Source organism: Corvus moneduloides, chromosome 1 (assembly GCF_009650955.1).
Source record: "Corvus moneduloides isolate bCorMon1 chromosome 1, bCorMon1.pri, whole genome shotgun sequence".
NCBI classification, from domain to species: Eukaryota; Metazoa; Chordata; class Aves; order Passeriformes; family Corvidae; genus Corvus; species Corvus moneduloides.
In genome coordinates this window covers 64,907,206-64,922,518 of record NC_045476.1, presented here as the reverse complement: position 1 = coordinate 64,922,518, position 15,313 = coordinate 64,907,206, and the positions used below count along the sequence as shown (strand labels likewise).

At 39.7% G+C, this 15,313-nt stretch overlaps 1 protein-coding gene across 2 annotated transcripts in view; it reads left to right on the top strand.

The window, feature by feature from the left end:
- RSU1 (Ras suppressor protein 1) overlaps window positions 1-15,313 on the top strand; it is a 103,725-nt gene that overhangs the window by 2,938 nt on the left and 85,474 nt on the right. For both annotated transcript variants that reach the window (XM_032113372.1, XM_032113383.1), the window contains exon 3: window positions 5,447-5,497. In XM_032113372.1, the coding sequence (XP_031969263.1) occupies window positions 5,447-5,497 (51 nt within the window). The remainder of the gene's footprint in view (window positions 1-5,446; window positions 5,498-15,313) is intronic.

The window sequence follows — 15,313 nt, the reverse complement described above, 5'->3', positions numbered from 1 at the left end:
GACTAGTGAGCTTGTATTTAAGCTTTCTTAAGTTAATTCACTTAGGGTTAATACAGGCACAAGGATTTGGAACAAGTATACCATGTAACATCTGTTCAGTGTGCCAATCTATCCTTTTCCTTAGGTGTAGCCCTGTTCTTGTCATGTGTGTTTAGAAAAAAACCCCAGCAAAATGTAAGTGATAGAGAAAACCGATGTTATGTGGGGGCAAAGAGGAGCAAAGGGGAATATATGCCCTGTCTTGGATATGATTCTCTTCTGGCTTTTTTTTTTCAGTCTAGTGAATGACTTGCTGCAGTACAGGGCAGTCACTCTGATTTTCTTCTGCATTGACTTCCACCCTCTGTAGCAGCTGTGGGAGAGACGAAACAGACAAAACTTGCCTCTGTCAAATATCGGTGTCTCTTTCCAATTAGGGATGAAATACTTCTATCTGGAAGGAGATTGACAAGTTAGCTTAGACCTGGAAGCTTGGCAACCTTTACATCTCTTCCCACTTTCATGTTTAGCAAAGAAAGAGCGTGGTTACTAGCTTATTTACAATGTGGCATTCAGATTCACAAAGAAAAATTAAGTAGTCCCTGAACCACTTCTAAATCAGGAGTTCATTAATGTCATTAGAAGTCGAGTTCTGTTTTTGGAATATTTCTTGAAGCCGAGCACTTCCATGTTTTCTCCTAATGACTTAAAGTACAAACTAGAATTGTGTTACAGACCTTGAGAGCATCTGAATTTCTGATGCTTTCAGTACTGTAGTATGAGAACCCTTTTTCAGATGTTCTGTAGAAAAGAGATTTAATTTGAGACAAAAAATATCCCTTGATCTAAGTGTTCTGTTCTTTAGCTTGTCATGCTAAGATTGTGTGAAACAATTTTAAGTGTTAAAGACTCTTCTTATTATTCCAGTATATGAGAAAACAACAGTTACACCATCTGTGTGCACATCTATACTATAGTTGTGCATCCTCTGTACATAAATAGTGTTAAAAAATGTCTTGCTCCATGGAAGTGTTCTGTTGTGTTGGTTTGGGTTTTTTTGCCTTCATATTGTGGAATAAATAGATGACATTTGTTTATAAAGCTGTGTCCACCATGGACAGGTAATGGTAGAGAGCATTAATAGACATCCCGTAGGCTCAACAAGCAGGTTCAGCAAGTAGGGAATGATGTGCCCTTTCCCTAGTGTAGCAAAGGATAGGGGGCATTTATTGGTAGGACTTTGAACAGCCATCAGCAACTATGGGATTGTTCTTAGAGTGTGGACCAGTCTCATTTATGTGTCTTTTAAGTGACTGATACGGAGAAGCTAAGAATGAAGGAATTATTCTGCCCAAATAACTTGTGACATCTGCTCTGTTGTCAGGGAAGGAATATTGGATGCAATCCTATTTATGTGTTAATTGGCTCTCATTATCATTCCATCTGTAAGCTATTCATATTTTGAATAAAGTACATACTTGCATGGTAAGAATTAACATGACTAGAATTATTTATCAGAAAGTTAGTGTTTATAAAATTGTTCATTCCTAAAATAACCAAAGGACAGAAGATGGAGAGGCAGGCTACTTGTAACAACACTGTAAGATGGAGAGGCAGGCTACTTGTAACAATACTGTAATGCTCATCCTGCATTAACTTCCTCCAGTGGGACAGGCAGTGTCTTACCTTGGCTCAGCAAAGTCACTGGGGTCTTCCTGTTTTGTGGGTGTGGGGTTTTTTTTTCTAATTTATTTTGCTTTTGTTTGGTTGGTTTGTCAGGCTTTTTGGGGTTTTTTTGGGTTTTTTTTTTTGACAGGGTTTTTATTTGTTTTATTTTTTCCTTAATAATTAGGTTGAGTATTGTCATCCAGATATTTTTTGTAAAGCTAACTTGCAGTGCACGACTGCAGTATATGAAGAGACTTGATATTAGGGCCAAAATGGAAGAACCTAAATGTTCTTCCCTTGACTCGCTCTGTTTTGAAGTAATAGAGGGACTGGGACCATAATGAGAGTTTGTGATTACTGTGGAAGTCAATTGCTCTGGCAGTAGGTATTGTCCTGACCCTCAGACTTCTGTATGAGTATCTGGTGCATTCATGAAATCATAGTAACTTATTGCCTGTATGCTAATGGCTATAATGTTATCAAGGCAGTGTCCAGAAGCTCCTCCAATGGCATCATAGGCTGTAGCAATTCCCCAGGGCTATCTCAGTGCCCTTCCATTCTTGGGAGACTGGTACTCGGGATGAGTCATCTGACCTGTTGTGTGTTATGCTTACCTGGACTGTGTACATCCAAATCAAAATTGCCCCACCAGGCCCCCTTTAGCCTTCTAGATGTTACTTGCGGATGTTAATCAGTTGCCTAAGACAAGTATCTTCTTTGATATCAAGACTTGATGGTTTAGTTGTCCTGCAGAATGACTTTATATATAGGATGAGGTAAATCTCAGTCAGCTGTTCCCACAACACAGTCGTTTTCACAGGAGTAGGCATGTGGCAGCGCACTGGAAAACACGTCATTTCCAGGAGCTGGTCGTTTGACACAGGTCAGTTTAATGTAAGTGAGCAAATTCCCCTCTGTGTAAGGAGTGAGCAAGTACTGCTCTCTTATCGTGGCTCCCTTTCTTAAATTTGTCTCTGAACTGGTGGTAGCTTTGGACCTTTCAAGACTGAAGTATCTCTTTGTCTTGATATGTCTAAAATGCTGCTGGAAGTAGTCCAGAGCACAGACACCTAAAACTTTGCTCTTTTCGAAATAGTAGTGGAGTGTAGCCTTTCTTGCTCCTTTGGGGGATGTCAGCCTGCTGTTGCTGGTCAAAGATGCCATGGGATTTTTTTGTCATGCATCAGGATTGACTGAGATAGTGGAGTCTCAGACAAGGTGTCTAGACTTCAGTCAAATTTGGACAGTAAAATACAGATTCAAATGTCTTTGGTCTAGGGATTTCAGCCTTGAAATTTTTGATATGGACTTTGTTCTGTTCTGTATAGGTGTGAGAGAAGAAACCTTTCTGAAAATAGTGTCAGTTGAAGAATACAGTAGTGGGACAAAAAAGGAGAGGGAGTAGTGAGAATAATGCTTCTAACCTTGTGTTGCTAAAGGCCAGTGGTGCACATGGCTTGATGGTGTAGTTAGAAGACTTACTTTTAAATATGCACAGAACATTATGGTATTTAAATTCATGAGGAGTTTGATGTTCAGAAGACCAAAGTCTGCAGCCCCAAAGCTTCATTGCCCTTGAATAAGCATCCACACTTCCTTTGTAGAGACATGATGACACTGTGGCAGGAGAGGTTCACCATGTGCAAACACTTGGCTTAAATTGAGGTCTGCCTCTGTTCTCTCTTAGTAAAATACTTCATTTTCTGAGCTCAGTTTGTTTCTGATCCAGAGCCGTTACTTGCATTTGTGCTGCTATGTAGCATTTAGTGCAGCTCAGTGACTTGATGCTTCTGTGGTGCAAGCAAGTTTCATGCAAGTGCTGTCTCCTTAGAAGAGGCTGGCTTTTTGCAGGAGTTAAATATTATTTGGCCTGCTTTTAAATATTGAATTGCATCTTGAGCACAGAAACAAAATCCTAAACACTTCTCTTAGTCTATGTGAGTTGTCATTTTGATTTTTATGCTTTCCCATAGTGAGACAGGGGAAGATCTTATCATTTCTCATGAAAAGAGTTTGTTTTATTTTGATACCTTGGATATGTCTAGCCTTAGTTTTAACAAATAATCACAGAAGTCATATCTTCTTCATAGAATAAATGATTAATGGACAGAAAAGAGTGAAGAAAGTCAAATCATGGTGGATATATGAACTAAATTTGAGCTTTCCTCGTGTCGTTTCTCAAGTCATTCTAGCTGCTTTTATTAAAAGGCATGTGGTGGGGATGGTCTTACTGTAATGAAATTCATTATGCACTCCAAAATAAAAAACAGATCATCTGAATTTTGGATTCTCTAAAACTGGCAAAGCTCTATGCAAAACTAGAATGATCTAGTCAAGGCCACAGAAGCGTGGTGGCATCTTCAGTCTTTGTTCTGCTTTAATAAACCAAAAAAGCATCAACTTTGAAGTCGAAAAGGAAATAGTGCAAAAGTTCTCTTAGAACATACACTGTACCTGACTGCCCAGTTTGACTTCCCAGTGGCTGCACCCACAATTCAGCATGGGTGTTGCAGACCTTTGCCAGGCAGAAGCGATGCAGGGGTCCAGTTGTCATTGTGCCCATGGCATGATGCTGACTCTTTAGTATGGGGGTGAGGTGGTGTTAGTTGGTCTTGTTCTGCCACTTTAGTTCGACTCATCTGTTTTAAAAGCAAAGCGAAATGGAAGCAGCTTTGTTAAAAAAAAAAAAAAACGAAAAAAATCATTATTGTTTTTGATACTGTACAAAGTAAATTTTTTTGTTGATGCTGTTAAGTCTAGGTAAAGCCTCAGAGCTCTAGAATGACATTTTTCTGAAGTTAAATGCAGGAAAACAGGTTTTTTTCCCTGGCATTGGTGATGTCAGTTTGCCTTGGAACTGAAGACATGAGACTAGAGCACTTCTCATCTCTGGATGTCAAGTGGTAGGGCTGCCCTTCTGATGGTTGTGTTCTTGGTGGTCAGGCTTGGATATCAAGGGCCCATGAAATGTTGACTGATTGTCACAGCTAAGAAAACAGCTAAACCAAGAGAAACTAGTGTACTTAGGCATTTGTTCACAAGCTTGTTACTATCTCCAGTATCTTCTCTCATTTTTCTGGGTAAATTGCAATCCTGTATTTATCTGTATGGGTAAGCACTCAGTAGTGTTACATGGTCGCTTATGGTTCAGATGCTGGGGTGCCTTTTATGTTTTAAACTTAGAGCTCTGCTCTAAGCTGCTTGTCTGCCCTTTAGTGATGATTTTCCTACAATACCCTTACAGACTTCCTGTGGGCTTCTTTCCCTGTCCTCTTGTTCTGCATTGTGAGGTGATGCAGGCAGTACTTAAGAGTGCTCAAATTTTAGGAGAAATTTGGGGTGGGTGCACTGTTTCTTCCTTTCTCCTCCGTGCATTTCCTTCCTTCACAACCCACAATTGCACAGGGAACCATGGTAGTGCTTTTTTTTTTTTTAAAACACGGAACTTTCTGATCTGATGGTGCCTTTGAGTGATTGCTTTCGTTCTGCTAACAGGTTATATTTGCCTCTGTTAAGTCATGAGCTTTTTCAAGGGTTAGCTGAAACAGGTTGCTGTATCTGTGAGTAAAAGCTTCTCAAGTTGTGTCTGATGCAGTAACAGAAATGTAAAGTTAAAGGGCAGAGGAGTAGGTGGATGTGTCCTTTAGTCTTGATCTTCTCTTGTTTGTTTTGACAATGCACAGGAATCAAGTTACTAGAGTGGAGAGAACAACTTTACTATTTTTTTTATCAGCTGAAATAGCTACAAGCTCTCAGTTGCCATGTCCATAAACTAACTTCTTTCTCTCTTCATTTGCAGTTACGCTGTCCCACATCACACAGCTGGTTCTGAGTCACAACAAGCTTACAAGTAAGTATATTCCTGGTTTTGGACTTCATTGCAGGCAGTTAAGTAATATGGAAAAGCTGACATTGCTAGTTTGATTTAGAGTACAATGTCACTATTAAGAGTGGTGCTTCTTGGTTAGTACTTCATTAAAAGTGAAGAGATGGAGGGTGTGACTTAGCAGCTATTTTCAATACAGCTTCAATACAGACCTGCAATGTACTGGAAGATCTGTAATTCTCAGTCTTGTAACCAGTTCAGTCAGAAATCCACTTCCTACCATGACTCTGAAGTCCTTATGTTAAGGTGAGGGCTTTTGAAATCTCTTTAGCTGTATCAGAAACAATACAGTTTGCATTTTAGTGAATGGATAATGAATTTGGCTGAAGCAAAGCAATTACAACTCCAGTGCATTATATCTATAACCAAACATGTATGAGCAAGGCCAACTGAATGTAAGCATAGGTGTGGAAGTCAAGTAGCCTATTTCTGTCCAAACAAAAGCTGTCTCTTAGTCATACTGCACACACCACCTTCAGCTTGTGGACCCTGCTTCCCACAGTAAAGAAGCCCCTAAGTGAGGTGTTGGCAAATAGCATGTTGAGAACATAAATATGAGACTTAACTTGGCGGAGGCAGATATCAGACTGACTTTTGCAAGGCAAAAGTTTTTGTGGGTTTGGGGGTTGTTTGTTCTTTGTTTGTGTGGTTTATCTACCAGTATCTTGTGCAAACATTCCTGCTTCTTGGTTGTTGAAATTCAGGCAGTAAATTTGGTCTCATCCCTGTTGCTGTGCATCTTCTAAAGAGAAGTGTTGGTTTTGTTGATGTTCTTGTTCTTGTCTGCTCTCTGCGTATGCCAGTGGATTTCTCTCTAAACCAGTCCTTCTCTTTTTGAAACTCAACTGGAGAGATGAAATGGGGAGGTGAATGGAACCAATAAAGTGGGTATGTGTTGACAAGAGGACTAGGTAGGTGCTTTAGGGTGTATCCAAGGAAATCTTTACAAATTGAGATGGGTCTAAAAAACCAAAAACAAACCAATAAAACCCAGCCTGTTAAACTCTACACTTCTTGCTGCATGAGATGTAAGGTAGTATGTATTATTTAAAACATGTCAATTAATGCAAAAGTGTCACTAGAGTCCCTGAGCATTTGTAAAGGATTAAACGTGAGGAAAAACACAAATATCCTTAGATTTTAGCACATAAGCACTTCCCTGGATGCAGTTTATTGGGTACTAATGTGTAGCTCAAACAGTTTGTAGTAGTAAATAGATAAAATTATGGGCATTTCATGACTGACTGTGAGAAGTATGAATTAGTTATTCAGGACCCTTCTTCTATAGTGCCCTCTAGACAGTCGTCGTGCTATTTGTTTTTATCCCATTGTAGTTTTCAAAGAAATCTCAATTTCATTACAAATGTGACCCACAGTTTCCAGCCATCTGGCATGTAAATGATGACTGATGGGTAGATTAATGGGCCAGTTAAGGGAGGGTAAATCCAAAGTGCATCACTGTTAAACATACAGGTCTGTCCATGGTTTAGAAGGCCATGAAGTTAAAAATATCCTGAAGCTGGGAGAATGTTTTGAGAAAGATTATGGTAAATTTTATTTGGGCATATTGCCATCTGGCATCTGTTATCAGCCACTGGTGGAGCTGGGCTGTGGGGCCACCCAGCTGGTGACTTTTGTGGGTTCCCTCAGGTACTGCAAGGGGATGGCTGTCTCTGAACTCGAGCTTCTGAAAGCTAGGCAGTTAGTTGTCCTCAGCCACTTCAGCTTTCTCTGCAGCCTTTGGAGGGCTGCAGGCACCTTGAGGTAGCAGTTCATTCTGCATAACTCTGTCTAATGCTTGTGGTCAGACAGCTCACCCAAGGTTGGGAACCTCGGTGCTGACAGGAAAGCTTCTCTCTGGTCCTGATTATTTGCTCTGGTATCTCTGTCTGAATGGCTGCTTACCTGGCACAAGGATGAAATGAGTTGGAAATGTTACTGTTTGTAAACATCACTATTCTTTCTCTGAGATTTGTAAAATTCCTAGAACTTCTGAAGTCTAACAGACTTTCAGACTGACAGTGAATCAGCTCTTCCACCTGGTGCTTTGCAAACTTAGCGTAGCTAAAGGGTGATCTCAGCTGAACACACAGCTGGCTGGGCAGGTAGCAGCTGTCTGCCTTGCTGTGAGGAAGAGGAGACAGGCTGAAGCTCCTGCATGGAGATTTGAATCACAGTAAACTTGGCTGTCTCAGATCTGAGCCTGGGGAGGGCATGTGCTTCATCACGAGCTCCACACTGAAAAGCTGAGTAGCTAACCTACGCCCTAGCTGAGTCTTAGCTGCAGACCTGACTGGGGGGGGGGAAGATCCAGTAATAAGGAGCAGCTGAGAAGGATGTGCTCAGGTTGACTTTAACTATTCAAGAAAAATCCAGAATGTGCCATATGCTTAAAGTAGTTTTAGTTTTCAAAATACCAGTTTAAAGATTGCCATGACTATAAGTTTGTGTTACATTACGTTAAATCTTAGCCTTCAATTAACTGCTTTCTCCTAAAGTAGCCATTTTATCAGCAGACTGCAAGTATATGCCTTCTCTCAGCCAAGGGATTCTGTCAGCCTTTCTAATTGCTATGTTTGGGTTTCTTTCATGGGAAGGGAAGACCGCTGCTTCTGAGAAGTAACTCATCAAGTCTGAAACTTACTCTTCTTTCACAAATGGATGTAGACACTTAAATAGACAGCACACATTTTTAAAAGGCTAAATTTCAAGTTCATATTTTCATATTTGACACTGTTGACCTAATCTTTTAAGCTATGTAATTAATTGTCTTAGCAGATTGTTCTTAAAATGACTAGGAAGCTGATGGCAGTGACACTTGACATGCTACACTAAGGTCATATTAGCATCTTCTACTAGTTTTCTGCCATTTAAATGAGTGTTCTGCTAGCTATTTTTTTGCTGTTTTAGAATAAATATGTCTATCTGAAAGAATAAATAAATGTAAAAACTGGATGTGCATATTTTTATGTAAACATATTTCGCATTTTTGCTAGAAAACTATTAAAAGTAAAGTTTCATTAGCAAGTATGAGGACTGCTCTATTAAATCCATGGTACTACTCAGAATACTATTGTGGCATGGATTTTGTTAATATTTCTAGTGTGCCATTTGTACTGCATTTATGTATCTAAATCATTCATTATCAGAAGTACTCAAGTTCACATTGATTTTTCTGGATCTATACTAGGCTGAATTTTTTTCAGCTATCTGGTGCTAATGGAGGAGTCTTGAACTGGCTTTTTCTGCTCTTGGTGACTTCTGAAACAGCTGAGTCTGTCCTTTGCTTCTTGGTGAGAAATTCTTGTGCTTCAAAATGAGAAGCAGAACTCTCAGTGAAGCTAAATAGCTGTGATTGTGCAGTCTTGTTGAACCAGGTGCTGTGTAAGTGACAAAGCTGGGATGATTCCTCTGTAGGGTCTCTTGACAATCCAGTAGAAAGCAGGAAAGTATTTGTGCTTTTTCTTAGTATAATGTAGACATAGAGGCCAGTTTCTCTGTGTGTTGTACTGGGAGTTTATTGTTCCATCATTTAGTCATTTTAAAGCCTTCTGTCCAGTATACTGAGAAGCAAAATTGAAGACAGTCTTAGCCTGTGTAAGTTGTCTGATCTTGACCCAGATGTCTTTTGAAGCCGTTGGCTACTATCAAAATAAATGCAATAGAAGTCCTGACAAACATTGTTTAAATTGGTGAAAATAAGTGGCTGAACCATAGATACCTGCCCTTCAGTGTGGTGGATTAATTTGGGTAGATGTGACCAAGTTGTTTTTGTTCCATGTCACTTGATGTTAGCTGAGGGAGATACAGGTAACATTCACCTCCTGTTCAATAGGATCATTTATGGGACATGAATAGTGGTAGAGAATTGGGGTAGCTGTGCTAGAGGGGCACAGAGGGAGTTTGAACCATAGGACACTATTGTAGAAACCACATTTGATCAGTTTGGTCAGCCATAAATACTGTTTCTGCATCATCTGTGCAACAGTAGTAATTTTTACGGGTATTTATGCTTCTGTTTTATGTATTTCTACTTAGGGCTGCTTCACTCAAGTTCAGGTGGAGTGTAACTGGAAGTCTGCAGCAATCTGGGCCACTTGCTCATCTGATGCCTCTGTGCAGGATGAAAGTGACCTTCAGGTGTTGGTGTAGATCTGCCTGTTCTGCAGGGCCAGCTGCAGCGATTCCTCTCACATTGCTGCTCCGTGGTTCATGCTGGGGTGGCAGTGCCAGTCATGTGTTAAGGAATCTGTCATAAAAGTTCTTGAAATCAAACTCAGACCTATCTACTTCGTTAGAGTGCTTCAGCTAGAGTTTGTGCTTTAATAATGGTTCTGGGGAACCGGTTGGGAACTGCACAATATTGAGATTCTGGGGAGCCCAGGTCAGGGGGAGGAAGGGATATTACCATGCTTGTCTGTTTTTAATCTGGGCCTTGCCCTATATAATTTCAAGCACAATGAGGTGGAGCTCTGGGAGACAGTGTAAAAGAGATCATCTGAGTCAGGATGAGGATTTTTTCCCAGCTGATGGTAGGGTTTGTCTGTCATGTGTCTTCAGGGCTCATGGGTTTGGAGGGTTTATTTATTTATTTATTTATTTACTTTATTTATAAATTGATTGTGCTAGAACAACAAATGGCTACCTTTGACTGGAAAAAAGTACCTTTGCAGGCTGAAGTCAGTGGGTAAATTAGGTTTCAACTTTTGGTCTCCTTGTGCTACTAGATTTGTAATTGAGCAATAATTGGAGCAGAACTAGCAACAGAGAAAACTTCCTTTTATGAAGAAAACTGATAGAGCATAAAAATGTGGCTTATGCCTTGCCTTACTTTTTTTTCCTAGCAGAGCAGCTTTTGTGTACTATTTTGCCATAAAGTATGAAGGCATACTGAGCCTTCTAACTTTAGATAGGTAGGCTAACTCAAGGTATTCTCCAGCCACTTAAAACATATACAAAATTTCACATCCTAGTATGGAATGGGAAATCCTTACTTGGTATGCTCCTGAAGTTTTGACAATTAAAATCCATGTACTACATTGTGAATAGGAAGTGTATTTGAAGAGGTTTCAGAAGCTCAGTTTCTCTATAATCCCACTCAGAAGGTCACAGAGGGGAAGATGTGACTGAAAAGCAGGCTGGGGTATTAAAGGTTACTTCAGCATTGACAGCAGGGTGAGTGCTGGTTGTCATCAATACATGTGCAACTATTACGCTGCCAACCTGTTTTATTTTCACTTATTTTGGGATGTGCAGTAAGTCTTTGACTTGTAACTACTGTAACAATTATTTGCGTTATCTGTCAGTGGTGGTTAATTAACGTTGCAATCATTTGCAGCAATCTATTCAGAGATTCCAGCTTCTGTGTCGTTACGTGGTTGTACCTGGAGTGTTCCTGCTGCCCGTGCAAGTACCAGCACTCTGTGGTTTGTCCAGCAGAGGTCACTGTTTGAGTATATTTAGCAGTTGTTTTCCTGGGAAGACGCTTGTGTTCCTGGTGGCTGGTAGCTGTTTATTCCGCCTGGTAGGTGATGGTGGACAGCAACTTAGTTTTTACTGTTCTCCTCAGTCTCCTTAACCTCAGGTGATCCTGTGCTCACTGGCTTCACTTATTCTTGTGCTGCCTGTAAATGATCTCAGAAGTTTCCTGCTATTCATAGCTCACTACTAATGATTTCTATATGCTTTTGCTCTTGTGCTCTGATTCCTTACCCAGTATTGTTAAATGATTAAATGATGAGAGATTGGGAACAGCTATTTTTTCCTCAAACCTCTTCTGTGTTACCTGATGTCATGTTCTCTGTCCTCCTCTACCATTCTTCTGATCTGCTGTCCTGTACTGTTCTGTGATCTTTGCACTGCTTCTCCCTTGATTCTCATGTAGTCCTTTACTCATCTTTAGTCTCTTCCTTTTAGTGAGGTGATCCATTAGTTTTTTGCTGCTGGTTCCCATTTCCAGACCTGAATTCTGTTCGAGTTCACATAGTGCTCCTGTCAGAATAGCTGTGTCTCATTGATCATGTTCTTTTGACATCCATGTGGTCACCCCTTCTCATCATTGTACATTTTGCCTTCTTTCAGCAGAGCAGTTCAAAACTTTCCTTTTTTTTTTTTTCCTGCTCACACGACTTACTGCTTCTTTGCTCTGCCATCTCCTAAATTGTTTTTCTCTCTGTGTGTGAACAGCACAGAAGCTTGTCCCTTTGTTGCTGTTAACCCTCTTGACTGTGTCCTTGATCTTTTTTAGCATGCTGCTAAAATCTCTTGGTTTCATTTTTATATTAGGATGTCTCCTTTCTGAGTCACCCTTCTGGGTGTAGTCTATACTTGGATGTGTTGGAGGTAGCCCAGAGACAGCAACACTGCATCTGCCTGTCCTGAATTCCTTCTCAGTCTAGCTGCTTTGTCTTCTCCAGTCTGCTGAATGTGTTATGGTCTCTCCCACCGGTATTGTCTGACACTTTGCATCTTGCTTGGTATCAGGTTATTTATATTGCATATTTACTGACTTCTGGAAGGAACTAGATGATTGTGTACTCTTTAGTCTTTGTTGCTTCTTGTATTCTCCTTTACTTTGCTTCTGCCTCTGCTTCCTTCCAGTAAGTCATTCCGTGCTGTTGTCCTAACACAATATACCCCAAAATGGGACAAGTAATGTCTGCATAGTGAGACTAGGGCTGTGTCCAAAGCACAGGACTTGTGCCTGGCAGTGGTCTATCAACTGTGTGTGGGAGGGATGCTTTAAGTTGACTGCAAGCCCTTCATTTTTTTGTATATTTTGGTTTAGTTTTACTTCCTATTTCTGAGGCAGGGATCTCTAATGGGAAATATCTTTATGAATGCAGTACATAGGAGGATGTGAAAAGGAGGAAAAAGGAGATCCCTATACATATGCTTTACTAAATTTGTGGCATCTGGGTTTTACTCAAATGTTTCGATTAAATACCTTGTTAGCTTTTTTCTTTTCTTCCTGAAAAAAGCCCCAAACCTTTAGTTCTGAAAAAATACAGATGGTAGAGCATTTTAGTTTTAAATATATATAATATCAGCTTTGCTTCTAAGAAGCTTTGTGAGTATGAAACAGAATAATGTGTGAAAGAGTTTTGTGCTGTAATGGTATAAGGATACATGCAGAAACCACCCAATTTACACATAAATTAAATTGTGAAGGTCTGTGCTGTATGGCACCAAAGTCAGTTTTGCATCATAAGTAAAGTGACCATACTAAAAACAACACTAGACACAAATCACTTGTTTTGAACGTAGTTCTTCAGAAACTGTTGTTCTTCACTTACTAAAAGACACCTGCAATCATATTAACTCATTTTTTTAAGTCTCAGTGTCTTCTGACATGTTACTACAAATTTCTTGTGTCTTCACTTATTTCCCAGTGGCTTAAAATAGATGTAATTTTTTTGTAGAAGCCCCATATAAATGATCATTCTCCGTGTTTATATACAGGTTGTAATGGAAATCCTCTTGCCAGATACAGACTATTTTGCACTTGGTATTTTCAAAGTTAGTGAACACTGCAAAAGTGAACTCACCTTATTAAAGAGCTTAATTTTATGTTATAGAATTTACTGTCTAGCAAGCCATGTGGAAGTTTTTGGCTTCTAATATGGAAGGACTGCGACAAGGTAGATTTGGTCTAGATTGAGGAGAAACTGGATGTAGTTTTGTGTACTTGGTTTTGTACTATATTTTCTATGTATTCTTTTTGTTCTTTTAGTAGTCAGGTGTGTTGAAGTGGATAATGACGCAGCATTTCCCTTCAGACCATTCACCATCTGGCCTCTTACTTTTTCCATTCACATCCTATGGCATAACCTTTGGGGTGAAATAATTTCCTATCTTGATGTGATGATGGGCAATGTGGTAACTGGTTGCTCATCTTGAAGTAATATCTCCCATAGCTGGAAATGGAATGTAGAGTCAGCTGAAGCCTGGGGTAAGCTAACACAGAGGCACAGGTGCATTAAGTCTGTACCATACAGACTTCAGGAGGTGGCTTTAAATACTGGGTATGGGGAGCCCAAACTAGGAGGGAGCTTAATTTATTCCCAGTTCTGAGAACTGGAACAAGAAACACATGTGCTGACTCTGCTTTTGAGCAGTGAGCTTTTTTACTGCAGCCTCTTCTGTGAGTGTGTTTAGAGGACAGGCTGGTGTCCCCACTAAGCAGTGTCAGCACAGCAGTCTGCAATGCTGAATAGGGGAAGGACTCAGCTGATCCAAGTTACAGTGAGAAATAGTCCTATGTGAGTTTCTAAAAACATTTCAGTGGTGTAAAAAGTGTAAACTCCAAATACTGGCTAATAAGGCAAACTGAAATTATGAAAAATGTTTTAGACACACTGAAAGCAGAATTTTGTAAATAAGCACTGCTAAGCACATAGGTAGATGGACACTTCTGAGTAAGAGACTGAAGTGATCTTCACTTTTGAGGGTAACCTATAGTAATTGTTCAAGGCCTGGTGTGCAGGGCATCTTTGGTTAGTCCCTTTTGTAAACTACAGAAAACATGTTAAATAGACAGAAGTAAAGAGAATATTGAGGAAGAGGAAGGTGAATGCACTGAACGAACTTCAAACTAGTTGATTTATCTAAAGCCAGCAACTGTGCAGTAGTGTGAAACTGAAAAGATCATGCTTAAGCAATTTAAACACCTGAAAGAGACTCACTGGTATTTAGTGATACTGTTTGCATTTCCTGGAAGCCTGATAATAAATTTCAGCACTATCAACTAAAGTTCTTTTGTCCTGCAGAAGTTATTTCTCTTAACCACCTGCTGTTGAAGTATCAACACACACAGATAATCTGACCTGTAATAAGGATATGTAGCCCATGTTCTTCAATGTTCTTTGCATGGTATACCTCATGGGTTTTTTTTCTTGTGACTTAAATATTAAGACAGCGAGTGTCTTGGCTAAACTGTGCACTTCTCACAAAGCAGTTACTGAAGATGCTGTGGTTCACTACAGTAATTCAAAAAGCTTGTCTTATACTTAGTTTTCTTCAAAATTATTTGCAGAAATAAAGGGCATGTTTATATCCACATTTTTATATATATTCTTATTCACATCATTCCTTAATGCTGTAAAAAAAGCTAACAAGCATCAGATTTTTGTGAGCTATTTTGGTGTGGTTTCAGTTGTTTGCAGTTAGGTGATGTATTTTCAACATAGTAATCCCTTCCAAACCTCAGCCCCTGGTTTCTAGTATTTCTCTCCAAACTCTGACATCTTAAGCTGTCTTCTCAGAGAAGAACAGATTTGTTCTTTCTCTTCACTAGATGTCACTTGATTCCCAGTGTCTTCTCAGTCTTTCTTATGCTCACTGCTCTTCTCCTTAGACTCTGGCTTCTAAATGAAAACTGTTTATTGACAAATTGCTTTGTTAGCACAGTAGCACATCAGTGAACTATAATATAATTTAAACATATTCTTAAAAACAGTTTTGTATCTGAGGTTCTTCAGTGGATAGTTGCAGTAAGAAAACCCTGCTGGTTCCTGGAAAGAGCTGAGGATTAAGGAGACAAGTTTGTTTTTAATGTTTTCAGTGTGAGGAAGATTAATATCCATCTTTGGAAGAGTGAAGGGAGGGCAAAAGGGGAAACCTGAACTACATAGTGTGTAAATTAAGTACTGTATGCTTCAGTTGGGATCAGAATTCTCTCCAGTTAGCTGCCAAGTATGATATCAGCATGCCTATGAATATTTAAAATGAAAACTGTTGTCTTCTCCCTCTGCTAATTCCTCTTTCATTTTGGTGAAGCTG